General features: G+C 37.0%; 1 protein-coding gene across 1 annotated transcript; it reads right to left on the reverse strand.

Annotated features, from left to right (window-relative positions):
* Positions 1-334: 334 nt before the first annotated feature.
* Positions 335-14,716, reverse strand: LOC121426720. The gene is made up of 7 exons (XM_041623099.1): positions 14,581-14,716; positions 8,289-8,543; positions 5,956-6,121; positions 5,156-5,283; positions 3,947-4,234; positions 2,232-2,507; positions 335-985 (listed from the first exon to the last, which is right to left on the reverse strand). Exons 1-7 carry the CDS (start codon positions 14,642-14,644, stop codon positions 807-809), a joined length of 1,356 nt encoding a protein of 451 aa, XP_041479033.1. The 5' UTR covers positions 14,645-14,716; the 3' UTR covers positions 335-806.
* Between the last annotated feature and the right edge of the window lie 896 nt (positions 14,717-15,612).

The raw sequence follows: 15,612 nt of genomic DNA on the forward strand, positions 1-15,612 counted from the left end.
AATGAAAATGATTTGTAGATTGTACTATAATATATGCTATATGCTTTTTGATTTGGAAAGAATAAAATATTACTTTCAAAAAATTACACATATATGTGTATTTCAACCGCAGTGGAGCGTTGTGGCCCAGTGGATAAGTCTTCTGACTTTGAAACAGAGGGTCGTGGGTTCGAATCCCAGCCATGGCGTAATTTCCTTCAGCGAGAAATTTATCCACACTGTGCTACACTCGACCCAGGTGAGGTGAATGAGTACCCGGTAGGATTAATTACTTGAATGCATGACCGCTGAGAGGCAGCTCGAGCTAAAGCCGGGGTAATAATAATAACAACAACGCGCCTCGGAATAGAATATTTCTAGATAGATGGGCTATATAAATGCCTATTATTATTATTATCATTATCATTATGGTTCGGTTATATGTTGAACAGAATACCTTTAAGACCCTGGTTGTAAAACAACTCGTAACTACTATATTTTTGTACAATGTGAAGCTTAGAGGGAGGGATACATAAATGATATTGTAAAACATTAAAACAATGACGAGTTTTATAATTGTGATCTATAACCAAGATAACTATATAGCAACCTCATTATACCATCTCTTTTCGATACATTTATCGACCCTATCCCCTTTTTCTTTTTTCTTTTTTTAATACTTGGGGTTATTAATTTGGGACAATTATCCCCCGTTCTCCTTAGGATAGCCGCTGGAAGGTTTATACATATCATTTTTTTGGCAATACACGCTTAACAGGCTGGCCCCTAATTCGTTTACATGGAGAGGATGGAGATTATTTGGTTGATTATGTCAGCACGGATTTTCCGACATGTCCGACGGAGAAGTAGACGATGAGGGCAATGGCCATGGTTGAAAAACATGAAGATAAAGTGACGCCACCAGAATGAGAGCGAGCACAACCACGTTCAGTGTTTGGTGCATCTGTGTGAACCGTTGTTGGTGCGTCTGTGAGAACCGCTACATCTAATGGCAAATAAAAAAAGAGAATAAAATATGAAATAAATAATAATTGTAGAAACAAGGTATCATACACTATTGGGAAGACAACCCTGCTCTCAAAGCTGACGCCGACCTGCAAATGTATGGTAGAACTTCTGTGCCATTTCATTTGCTGTGATGCAAAATTGATGTTGCTCTTTCAGTGCTGGGATGTCCGCAGGTCAGGTGTTCTTTCCATAAGACATAATAACAGTGTTTCACCACCTCTTACTGCTGAGGCCCGGGAGGGGGCACTCACATTGACTTGTGGATACCATGCGTGACAAAAAAAAACACGTAAGGATGTCCTTTTCAAGATATACGTAACGTAATAAGGGTGTCAAAAAACACTAAATTTTTAAAAATTTAGGCTACGTGGTTAATGTCAAATTTACGAGGGTTTAAACAAGACTAAACTCTTTTTATAAAGGATGTTTTCCTAAACACTTATTGTTTAGACTGTAGAGTCCGATTTGCGGCAGGTGTGAGAGGTGGGGCCGTACCCACCCAATGACATACATGTAGGTAAAGGTAAAACCGACGTATTATTATTTGCACCAATAATTACTTGTTTCGTTTACGCCCTAAAGGATGCAAATTCTAACTTGTTTTTATTGGTAATAATTGACTTTAAGTAAGGTTCAAATTGGCACTTCATTTCTACACCCTATTAGGGTGCATGGTGGCTCAGTGGTAGAGCGTACGCCCCATGAACGGGAGGCCGTGTGTTCATCCCAAAAATGGAAAATTGACATTCTGCCTTTTTATCATCATTATAAGGGTGCTCAATGCCGTTAACTTCACCCTTAAAGATGCACCAATTAGCATAATTCAACTCATTAACATCAATTGGGGTGCTGGCATTGTACCAACCCTTAGGTTTCAAAGTTCAGCCCCTTTTTTAGAGTGTACATATCGTAGGTTTCATGAAGTGGCATAAAACTTGCTGCATTATCACAGATGACGATGATGATGATATCAGATTATATATTTTTTTTTGCAAACTAGGCCTACAACGACAGCAATGCACTTCCGTTTATCCATCCACTTCTAAGCTCCTAAAACGACTTTGACTGACGACACTTGGGGTGTTGCCAGAATTTTGTTCCTTTAGGTTGGCAATTTCATAACTGTATACATTGTTTTTATTCAAATTAATAGTAATGTGAACAATTATTTCTATGATAACAACACCAATAAGAAATTGCATTGATTGAGAAGAAGAACATACCAGAGCCCCTTCGAACCGTCACTGTAAATGTGCATATATCGCTGTTTCCTGCCGCATCTGTTGCTTGGTAGGAAACCTCGGTTATGCCAACAGGGTAATCCCCGCCATTAGTTCCTGGTCCTAAGAAGTTCATTCTAGGACAGCTGGACCAACTGTTCAGAACAGGTTCAGTCCAGTTGACCGACGATGTGTTAATGGTATTTGTGGCGTTGTCGTCAATCACAGCTACGATGTTCTCAGGACATCCTTCTATGGCAACTGGTTGGTCATATGGAGCTGTTTGAAAGTAAAAACAAACCAACTGCCTTAACATTACACGCATACTTGTTTTTCTAGAAATTCCATCTTTATTAAGACCTTATGAAATTCCTGCAGATAGAACTACCAGTCATTTGAAAAGCATTATACAAGCGATAAACCCAAGTTGATTACGATATGGACCTTCAGTGTCGAAGCTCATTTGGTCAACATACCTACATTGCAGCCTATTGTGATCTTATATTGTGATTATTTATTTGAACTTTGTCTTGTAACATAAATAAATTGTAACTCTGAATCAAAATTTGATTCTAAAACAGAATTCGGTTTTGGCGAGTGTATGAAAGATATATTTGCATGAGACCTAAATCCATGCTGAATGTGAAATATAATGAGAATTATTTGAGCATTTTATGATAATAATAATAATGATGATAATGATGATTATAGTAATAATAATTAATAATAATAACGCTTGCTTGTATATTTCTTAACACTAACATTATCAGAAATCACTAAGCGCTATGCAGTAATGCAGCGTATCATTGTAAATCGCATGTTTGCAGTCTAATACGTGAACAGTCTGTTAACACAAACACTGCCCAAGCAGGTGACCACGGTGTATAAATGCATTCATACAATTAATTTCAACATTTTAACAGCGTAGATTTACAATCCTGTATGTGAACAAAATAGGTCACTTTGCCGATCAACACTCCCCCGACCACAGGGTGCACAGCCTCTAACCCCCCACCCCTTCTGAATCAGCAGCGTCACTACCCATTGCTATGGGGCATAATTTCAAGAGCTGCGAGCGAGAGAATCGAAAGCAAAATTTTGACATTTAGAATACAAAAAAATGAATTTTGTGATGGATTTTCATATAGTATTCAGAAAATGATATCCTTCCTTCTTTTTCATTTTATTTCTCATTTTCTTTCTTGTTCGTGTAACGATGGGTGGTCCATGGTTCCTTCGCCCCCGTCAAATATATTACTGTACACACGCGTGACCCCAAAAAACGCGTTTAAAGGGGTGTTTTTTCCGTTTTGGACGCGGTCCGCGCGTGGACTCGTCGGGGGACTCACTAAGGGTATCAAAAACACCGATTTTTAAGAAAAAGGGTGGTTTTGAAAGACCGGTCAATGGTCAATCACGGGGTCAAACGTATTTTGGGTGCGCTTTTTTTTCTCCAAAGTTTTTTTAGAGACTAGCCGAACGTGTATAGGGTATGTTTTTTTCCTTTTTCCCCAAGCTTTTTTCCCGATGTCATATTTTAGGGGCCAAATTGTGTAAATAAAACCCGCCAAAAGCTTCTTTGGAGATCATTTTGCACACAGAGAAAAAAACTCGTTTAGGGGGTGTTGGGAAATACTTTGGTCACGCGTGTGTACAGCAATACATTTGACTGCCCCCCCGGCCCCCTGCCAGTGCTGTGAACAAACCATCTGCCTTACTGTTTGAAATGACCCGTAATGTTCCTAGAGATTTGATGTTATGTGTACTGCCGTCTTGTAGAGTCACCGACGTGTTACGTAGGGTGAGAGAAGAGAACTTCAGATCGTACTCGTATATGCTGACTTCTTCATCGAATCCCATACCCACCCAGAACAGCTTGCTTCCATACTTGCTTATGAGGGACTGGCCCAGAGACAGGGTGGAGAATACCTCGATTGTCTGGTCCTCGCTCCCGTCAGCATTGATGACGCCCAATTTAGTGTAATTCGTGTAGTAAAACAAACGGGCTGTTCGAGAAAAAAAAATCTTTAGTTCAGATAAATAGCTTGGCACAGATATGAAAGTTTTACGATTATCGTGGACAATAAAGTCTTATTGCAATATTAACAATTTACACATAATCAAATTAGTGATGTGAAGTGAACAGTGGTCAAGAACTAATATGTGACAATGTAATCTCCTAAAAAAGACAGAGGCCCGTCGAAAATTTGAGTAAAACTGTATAATGAAGTATTTTTTGCCACAACTTATTTGTCACTTTTAATTTTGTTATCTTGCTGGAGCCAATACGTAAAGCTGTAAGATTTCGGATAAGCTAGGTGTGCATAATGCAGGAGCTTTTTGTTGTATAAACTTATCTATAAATCTGTTGAAATCATAAATGACATAATTTTCCTTAAGTTTGAAAGCGGAAGAATAATGGCAAATGATCACCATGAAGAGTAAAACCAATAAATCAATTTTATAGCTGGCGTTGTTGTTGGTGCAGCCATGACAAAGGTCTGACGAAGATTGCGGACAACAAGCGAAAGCTTATTGAAATAGGAAACTTTTTGTGATTGTGTAATAAGGATATTTTCTCGAGATTTTCCTTAATCTATACACCAAAATCAAAAGAACTACATACCTTCCCTTCTGGAATTCTCGTTTTCGTCATACATTGTCATAAATGTTTTCTATTCCAAAGAAAAAGATAACCACTGCAGCTCCAAATTTAATTCGGCTCCAATTTTAAATCGATCGAGGACTCCTTTGTCACTTTGCGTTTGCCATTTGATACTTGGCTGAAAATCACTTTGCGTTTCGTTTGATTTGATCTACATGTACTTGTTCTTGAATGCAAGCTGTCTTGTAAAACACCCAGAAGCGACAACTATGACTAAAGTCCTTAACCATTTTTTTATAAAGATCTGTGTGTTATTGCTTACTGGTATCATCAGCACACCGCTCCAGAGCCATTGCCTCTGCAGTAACGGGTATCACCACCTCCTTGTCACTGGAATTCAGATGTAATTTCGCAACTTCGTTTGCGAAGCGTGCCGTCCAGAAAACGTACCTTCATGTATGAAAAAAATGAAGATGTTAATAAAGGTCGTTAAAATGAAAATAAACAGAGGACCTCACTCATATATTTATTCAGCAAGAAATCAATCCACATTGTGCTGCACTCAACCCAAGTGAGGTGAATGGGCACCTGGCAGGAATTTATTCCTTGAAATACCGAGCGCGTGAAAGCTGCTAGAGCTACAACCTGGGTAATATCCAAGTCCTTTGGAAGCACTAAAACATAGAGACGTTATTCATAATTTGTTATGCGCTATACAAGAACTGACTATTTTTATAATTATTATTATTATAAAATCAATATGAAAGCTTGTGCGTTCATGAGTGGGCGTGGGGATGGATGTGCGGAAGTGTGTGGGTGGGTGAGTGTGTGGGTATATTTGGGTGTATGCATGAAGATGTTTACGTTAGAATGGAGAATTATCGACTGATGTGCGTGTGAACTAAACACACCGGACACATATGGGACTTACGTAAACTGACTTTCTTGCATTTTCCTAATATCCATGATTCCTGAACAATACCGATTTTCATCAAAAACGTTTGCCATAACAATGCATTTAAACTACCTAAACGTATGATTCTAATTTTGTTGGATTTTGCCAAAATCAATTTCATTATAGTTAAGACATAATCCGTTACATAAGAAAAATGGTTTACTTACTCAGAGAAGGGGTCCCACATGATCAAAGTAGGTTGCCTAAATCCTTGATAAGTGTAAATTGTATCTACGGAGCTACCGTCTAGATTGGCCATTGAGAGAGATGCGTCATTGTACATCGCCCAGAAGATTTTTCCATTCCCAAGATCAAGAGAGATGGTATGTGGACCTGAAAAACAATCACAGAGCATAGGCTTTTTGAAGATGATGTAGTACAACAACCATTGTTACCATGGTTACTATAAAAAATGTTGCTCGACAATTTTCAACACACTAATGCTTACTAAGGTGACTTTGCCATTATTTGCAATAACTAATGTAACTGGGCTCAGGGTGTAATATCAACCATGTCATCGTAAGCGTTTCCGAAATGGGGTTCTGGAGAGCGTTTGATTAAAATTTGTTAAATCTGATAAGTTGTCAGATTTGGGGTCCGTTTCACAAAGGACCTGCAACGTACTGTTATAACTTTGCCATTATGGCAACTTCCATGGAAACCTTGATTATGATTGGCTGCTGAGCATGTTACCATGGTAGTTGCCATTATGGCAATGTTACAACAGTTGCAAATCCTTTATGAAACGGGCCTCTTGACACGTTCTAGGAAATGACAACTTTCATGAAATGGTCCCCTGATAAGGCCCTCAAACTCAAACTTTACCTCATTTAATGCAACATGTGGGGGCATCGTGGTCTGAGGAACGTGGATTCTATTTCCAGCCATTGAAAGTTTTCATTCAGCAGGAAATTAGCCCACAATGCGCTGTACCCAACCCAGGTGAGGTAAATAGGTACCGATAGGAAGTAATTCCTCAAAAGGATTTGAGCACCGGAATCAGTAGAGTAGCTAAGTCTAGGTAATATAGGAGGACCTTGAGCACCTATTACCAGGTGGATACGTGTGCTATACAAATCCTATACTATTTATATATTTTTTTATATATATTCCAAGTCCAGAAACAAAGAGGTTTTTTAATACCAGTACAAGGTAAAAGATAATATTGGCATGGACCAATAGCTAATCCCGACTTATTCTCAATGACCCCCTGCGTCGCCACAAGGGGTATCACTCTACCTCAAAAGGGAGTTGCCGCAAACACTACGCAGATGCTTTCTGGAATACAGAAAATATATTGTCAAAAGCACTTCATGACAAAGAAGGCTTTGTCGAAAATCGGTAAATCAAAACAGTAGTGCCGTCCTGGACTCTGAATACGACATAATTTGCAGTTTTTCGTCAGCTCCGAATTCCAGGACGATCAGCTCTTAGGATGATTCACCAACTTTCGACAAAGTCCTCTCAGCTGTTCATTGTGATTTGACAGGCATTTTCAAAAGATTTACTATGTTTTAGGATCAATGCCCGTTGCAATTGCGAAAACTCGCTATTAGAAATACGGTCAAGTGGATAAGCCATGAATGAGTGGTATAAAGCATATTGATAGACGGACAGGGCAAGGCCTATGCCCTGCTCTTTCATCATTACTTATCCTATACACAATAAAAGCTAGCCTATTAAAACCAGCTTTAAAGCAATATGTTGTAAAATATAATATAGATGAAAATGTGGATGGAGGGGGGGGGGACATTTCCATTGACGAGTTGATACCAGACGCGACCAAAGAAACGGATCGTGGGGCGCCACACTCTAAAAACACTGAACATAGTCTTGCCCAATATTGGGTAGAAAGGGAACATGCATGTTTGCTGGACATTTTTTTACCCCATGTTGGACTATTTCAATCAAACATCATTTTACCCAACCAACATGAATGTTGATGTTCCCACTTTACTCAATATCGGGTAAACCTTTTTTTTAGAATGCAGGGCGGTACTAAACCCTATCTAACGAAAAAGCCGACGTCCGTGTTCACGTTCGTGACATAACATTTAAAATATCGCTGTTGACCACTACTCTTTAGGGGATCAATTCATGGAATAATTGTCAAGGGTACCGTTTTGTCTCTGGGTAGGGTTTCACACGCCAATACTTGTTCAGGGTAGGGCTTCACACGCCAATACTTATTAAGGGGTACATTTTTAGAATATGGAAAATACTTGTTTAGGGTGCTTTTCGAGACCCGTTGGTCGCGCCTGGTATCCACTCGTCAATGGAAGTGCCCCCGGGGATATGGATATGAATTAATCTAAGGAAATTGGATGGAAACAGACGATTGATAATGTCTGACAGTTAACAACAAAAAGACAGTCATATAGCTCACATTATTTTATCACATTGAGTGAAGGAAACTGTCATACGTTATTTATACGTAATTCCAAGCAGACATGCAGAGGTCTTTCTCAAACTGAAAGCAAACGTTTTCTTCTGTACTTACTGGTTGTCGATATTATTACTTCTTGCGGACTCTCTCCACCAATGGGGATTCGACATATCTGATCATTGTAGAAATCACTCCAGTACACCATATCATTCCCTGGGTCATAGTCGATCCCCGATATGGTGCTGTCCTCAGCAAGAGGTATCAGAGTAAAGCGCGACTCCAAGATGTTGTTGTCATTCCTGGGTTCCGGCAGTGGAGCATAGAGAATTCCCGGTGAGGTGTCATCACCGATGAATATTTGAGCAACATCTGTATCAGGATAATACATTTTTTAAATACATACGATTTCAGGCTGTTGATGTAGTCAGCCAAAGATATGATTTAGCACGCCGTACGTGGCAAAATTCCTGTATCATCACACTTAAATACAAAAAAAAATGATCATCACGACTGAGCGTAAAGAAATATATATACGTAAAGGAGGATCAGAAAAATGAAAATCTAACTTTGTGGTAGAACTGGACATCGTTTTGAAGAAATATTCTACACATTTCATTTTTTTTCTTGTGGGAAAACTGCCCGACCCCCCCCCCCTTTACATGCATAAATCATAAGACTACGTATAACATAGAATAAAGAGAATACAAGTAAAAATGTGTGGAATTTTCACTAGAAAAAGCGTATCGACGGCTTATCCCAAACATTTAATCAAATTAAAGAATAGTAGTAGTCAGAATTAACCTCGACCAATACCGATATGTAATAATAAATAAAGATAATGCTGGATTTATATATCGCTTTTTGCCTGAGGATGCAAAGCGCTTGCTATATATTATTACCCCGGCTTTAGCCCGAGCTACCATCACCGTCGCTCAGTGCATGCAAGGAATTACTCCTGTACCCATTCACTTCACCTGGGTCAAGTGCAGCACAGTGTGGATACATTTCTTTTGCTGAAGGAAACAATCCATGGCTAGGGTTGAACTTTGTTTGAAAGGCGAGAGTCAGAACCACTAGACCATGACGCGCCCACATCCGTTTTAAAGATATAACTTTTACTTTTATGTTTCGTTTTCTGATAGATTAAACCCATTCCAGAAAACGTTCATTTTTTTTATTTAAAGGACAAGTCTACCCCAACAAAAAGTTGATTTGAATAAAAAGAGAAAAATCCAACCAGCATAACACTGAAAATTCCATCAAGATCGGATGTAAAATAAGAAAGTTATGACATTTTACACAGTTATATGCACATCCTGGCTGGTATGCAAATGAGGAGACTATGACGTCATCCACTCACTATTTCTTTTGTATTTTATAATGTCAAATTTGAAATATTCGAATCTTATCCTCATTGACAAGTGATACAACGATTAATTCCTCCCTGAACATGTGGAATTAGCATTGTTTAATACTATATGTTTCAGTCAAGTTGCTCCTAATTGTAAAATCTATATAAAAAAGGAAATATTGTATAATTCAAACAATAAAAAACAAAGAAATAGTGAGTGATGGACATCATCGACTGACCCACCTTGTTTTGCATATCACTGTTTTGTGAAAAATAAGCGAAACTTTAAAATGTCATAACTTTCTTATTTTACAACCGATTTTGATAAAATTTTCAGCACTATGCTACTTTGATTTTTCTTTAGTTATTCAAGTTAGCACTTACCAGGGGTGGACTTGACCTTTAACACATTATATGCCCCGTCTGTGTCAGTTATATGTGATATTGTCCCGGACTCTATTTTCTTATGTCTTCATTGTATTAAATGTATTTGAATTTTCATTCATATACTCTTCCTTTATTGTTTTTCGTTCAATGAAATGATGCAAAGAAAATAAAAACGACCAGAAAATCACCGTGACAATGATTACATCGTAATTATTTCATATTTGCTTATCAGTATTCTTGTTGGCCCCCCGCCACCTCTTTGTTTTTTAATCTACATAGATGAACCTAGCTTTGTGTTCTACCCACCCCCCCTTCTTATCAAAACATATAACTTAAATAAAATTATTTATGTAGGTCCGTAAAAATTTTGAAACTTTTTTTATTATTATTGTTTTAATACATTGGAATAACATCGTCTTACAAATAAACTTTTGAAATGTATTTAAAAGAACGAAAACCCGACACAAACGGACGTCCTAAAACGTTCAAATAACAAACTGTTTCAAGAACGTTCAGAAAAAAGACCATGTTAGCTGGGCTGGGACTCCACCTTTTTGCACTGGTATTGATAACCTTTGATATGCCCGTCTCTCTGGTGACCTTAGTCATTATAGTCAATATATATACCATTGTTAAACTCTACGTCTTAAAGCCACACCCCCTCTCACAGCAAGAAACTAGAAGAAGTCGCATAGATTTATAATATTTCGGTGATCATGGTGAAAGAAAAGTTAGAAAGAAAGTTGAGGGTACCGGTATACATATATGGTTCTGAAATGACACTCATTAATATAACATGTGACTGACAAAAGAATGGTTGTCATTCGGTTCATAAATGATCCTTGTCATAATGATGATACTACTAAGTTATGTATTACCTTTTTATGACAAGTGTTCTGGCCTAGAGAAAGATATGCCACCTATCGTTAAAATCATGACGTAATATTGCCATCTTAATACATGCTGGTATATTTACATGACTCGTTCAAACAATTGTAACTGTAAGTCAAGGCCAAACAAAAATGTACGAGAAATCTGCTGATATAGTGCATTTTATTTTGTAATATTTTACTTTCTGTGTGTGCTAGATTTTTTTGAATAGAATTATCTACAGGATCAAATAATCTCCTTGCATTGAAAAGATCATTGAATCTTTCTTTTACCAATAAAAAAGTGGTAAATTGCCAATTCGTCAACTTCCAACTCTTCCACTCATCACATGGTCTAGTGCCATTCCGTCCATCAACATTTCGTCAAACAACCACTTGGTCCGATCATTATACTTCGCCTAATCACCAGTTCGTCTATTACCATTTCGTCTAATAACCAGTTCGTCTAATATCCATTTTCTTTTCATTCATTTTGCACAATTAACACTTTAGTTTGATTAGACCACATGGCATATTGACTAAATGGCTAATGGACCAACCGGCCATTAGACGGCATGGCATTAATAATAATAATAATAATAACCATATTTCTAACGCGCACATATCCACTCCGAGGAATGCTCAAGGCGCCTGACAATTCATCATAAATTCAAATATATACAGTAAATTGGAAAAATATAAAATCACATATTAACCAAAAAAAAAAATAGACTAAAGGAAAGTAGACCATGTGGTGAGTGGATGAACTGATGGTATACCAAATGACAGTAGACGAGTTTGCAATTGGACTAATTGACATTAGACGAATTGGAAGTAAACCGAAGAAAATAACCCCTCGTATGACTATGTTATGTCTGATGTGGACAGAATTACGCGCAGTTTAAAATGAAAAGAACCTTGCTAGTGTAACTTTAAATTTAAATTCAAATAATATCTTAAGATGTATTTCTTCCATCCTATTGATACTGCTTGTAATGCTGCAAACCCCAAAATCGAATTTTTCAGATAACTTTTAGATCTATAGACAGCCAACTACGCCTGTGAGAAAGCGAACTGAAGCACTATGACCCACATATCGCTCCTCCCTATGTAACTGATTAGGTTGGATGCAGGTGGACCACTACACCAGGGTTTTACCCTGCTCTATAAATGAAGATTATGTTTACAAAAAGGGCTTAGATCCACTTTACACCATTACGAGAAAATCAAGCTTTTTTATCATGATATACTACCCTACCATGTGAAAATAAAATGGGGCATAAAAGAAATCTACCTGTCTTCATTTTTTAAGTATTGTTGTAAAAAATTATTATTGTGGATCTAGCCCCTTTTGCAATCAAACTGAAATTGATCCAACCCCGTTTGAATGAAAAAGCGATTTTTTTCTTTGCCATTTCTATTCAAGTTATAATTGGAATTTCAACTTTCCTTTCCTATCATCAGAGCGAATAAAAATCTATACATTGAGACCCCCCCAAAAAAATAAAAGTTTATATAAAAACAAAATGGACCTAACCCCTTTTGCAAATGAGCTGTTCAAAATTTGTTTACAATGGGGTTAGATCCACTTTAGACCATTCCAAGGCAAGCATGTCTTTTATTCTCCCATACTGCAATATTCTCTATCCGAAAAACTAAATTGTCATGATACCCTACCATGTCAACATAAAATTGGGTATAAAAGATATATGCCTGTCTTCATATTTCTTTTTAATATTTTTTTCCCAAGAAATTACCTATGATGATCTAGTCCTTTTTGTAAACGGATCTAACCCCTCTAGATAAAAAAAGTGATATTCATTTGCCATTTTTGTTCACTTTTTGATGGGAATTTCAACTTCTTTGGTATCATCTTAGAGTGATACTAAAAATATAAACATTAAGACCAAAAAACTTGTTTGATGAAAAATTGATCTAGCCCCTTTTGCAATTGAGCTCTTCAAATACAAATAGTGCAGTGGATTAAAAAAAATGCAAAGCATATCAAAAACTTGGACATAACTCTTTCATCCTTTCATCATATTAATCCTATGAAATCTCTGCAATATCAAATCTTGACTGTCTTACAAAAGCGACGTAGAGGTGAGTTGCTCGTGATCCCAGTGAAACATTGACTTACAGACCAGGAGCAGACTGCTACTGATCTGTAATTCAATGCATTGGATCGATATGATTGGTGACTACTTTCATCATACTCCTCGTACATGTCGTACGAGGTCATCAGTTCAAACTTCAAAATAAATATGTAAAATCTAAACACGGCCCTCAGCAGCGGGGTGCTGGGATGTTCGGTATGTTATAGGCCTACACCATGGCCGGCAGCCCCCCCCCCTGCATGGAAATCAGTTTGGCGTGCTAAAATGTAGAAATTAGACCAAAGTCATCACCTTTTGGGGTGCAAAAACTCTCTTTTTTGCGTTTCATTTTTTTAAATCTCAAACCAGCACACCCTCATTAAATAATCGTTCTTAGACCCCATTGGCGGCGGAAGCCAAAAATTTTAGGGGGGGGACCACCAAAATTTTTTGACAAGCAAAAAAAAAATTGAGGGGTGATACATGCAAAAAAAATTGACAAGGCTTCCGCTGCCTATGTTAGACTCCCGAATCCAAACTTCGCAAAGTGTAATAACGGAATAGAGCCGTCAACCATGACATTAAATAGAAAATCTATTTCAAACCATGTCAACCCTAGCGCTAACCTCGAAAAAATCGGGTCGCTATTAACTGAGGAAATAATAGTATAATCATGGAGCTAACAGAGTTAATAGCTCTATGGTATAATCATGAAAAATTGAAGAAAATACTGGAGTGTCCAGGGTCTGATTTCTTTACTAATTATGTAAATCTTGTCAGTATAGTCACTGACCTTTTAAAGCCTATCATTAGTTTTGGTAAATACCCCCAGTGCATGTCAATATTTCATTTCATTACCTAGATTATATTAATGAATGTCACCCCAAAATGGTTTTTGCGAAATGGATATAAACTAGAAATGTGTTTTATTGTATAAAATTACCGATACACATTCTAATGGGTCAAAATGCATTCAATGTCTATTTATTCTTTTTACCATGTTTTCATGAACCGATGATGTCACACACCCACCTGAAATAACTCTAATGACAGTTATTTTGACGATAAAAAATCTCTATTACGATAGTAAATTATGATAATGATGATTTTAATACTTCTTTCATTAAGTTTTTATTCCAAATAATACAATATAATACATGTATAGCAGGAATGGTGAATGTATACCGTCTTCGATTCTTTCATGAGCATTAAGACAAAAATTTGCATAAATTATGCATTAATCTGTAGAAATGAATGAAATTCTAAACCGTCAGTCTTTCATATTCTAAATGTCTTTCTGGTGCAATTGAGAGTGTTAACATTTTCTCAAATTATTCAAATCAAATTTTCGTTGTGTTGGACTTGACCATTCAGTTTAAATATTGACAACACATCCGCCGACACTTTCATAAAAAGAAAAAAAACATCACTTGATTAAAAAAATAACGGTAACTATTCCACGAAGTTGATTTCACCATCTTCAATTGACAAAAATCAAGTTGAAATGTTTGCATGTAATGGTACAACGGTACTGTTTTATATAAAAAGTGCATATTTCGCCCATAGAAGCTTAGGGCTCTTAAATAACGCCCTCGTGATTCTTTTCAAATGAAATGTTATATATAAATTAAATCAATGTTTCTTAAAATGTGTCACAACAGCTATTTAACTGTATTAATTTGATAATAAATGTACAAACTTACTCGATTGAATAAAAGATGAGAAGCTGATGAGCACAAAAATGTGCCAAAATCCTTTAAACGTCATGATACACTTTATTCTTCAGCGACAAGCTTGCCAGAATGACTGACCTCTTCGAGTTGGGCGTTGTTTTTATGGTTACCTGCACATTCTTACTTTTTAGAGGACGTACGATCATCCTTGTATTCATGAATTATTTGTTTGAAGAAGATTTATCAAGTAGGCCTACCCAAAACAATAACATTGTGTGAAAGGCCTTCCAACAATAACGTGATCATTTTACCAAAGTAGTTTTTGCAATGATTAGCCTCTTACTCTCACACAAATAACATACAATCTAATCTTTATCAACTTTCCATTATATCTTGTTCTTTCTCTCCCCTTCTCTCTCTCACACACACATACCCTCACACACCCACCCTCACCATCACACACACACCGCACGCATTCCTATCACACACTCACTTATAAATGGAGGTAAACATGAGATTTATGTAAATAAAAACAAATTTATCATTCTCTTACCCTTCGAGTTGTTTTAGTTTCATATATATTTTGATATGTTACAAAATCAATCAGAGTTGGACTGAACTGGCCATTCTACCAATTTTGCGAGACTTAGTTTTCTGCCTTGTCTATTAAATTATTTTCTACGAATTATGGTCTCATATTGAGTTATTTCATGTTATCATAATTTGAAAGCAAGTCGTCAGAGCTGAATTATTTTTCAAGAGAAAATACAAATAGATTAATAGAGACCAGTAAATTAGATTCCCAAAGAGGTTGGATGCCGTTTCATTATATTATTGTTTTCAAATGTGTAATTTATTTCAGCGTTTTCTTTCAAAGTTTACGATTCCGATGTAAATTAAATGGTTACGTTTGTATCAAACATAGACACTAGCGTACCTGACGAGTCACAACCCATACAAGGGACATATCCCTGCCCCCCCCCCGACGAGCTTGAAGACCTTTTTTTTTACTGTCAAATTTTTGGCTGACGAATTTGCCCGCTCCCCTTGGAAAATCCTAGG

The sequence above is a fragment of the Lytechinus variegatus genome, chromosome 1 (assembly GCF_018143015.1).
Source record: "Lytechinus variegatus isolate NC3 chromosome 1, Lvar_3.0, whole genome shotgun sequence".
Lineage (NCBI taxonomy): Eukaryota > Metazoa > Echinodermata > Echinoidea > Temnopleuroida > Toxopneustidae > Lytechinus > Lytechinus variegatus.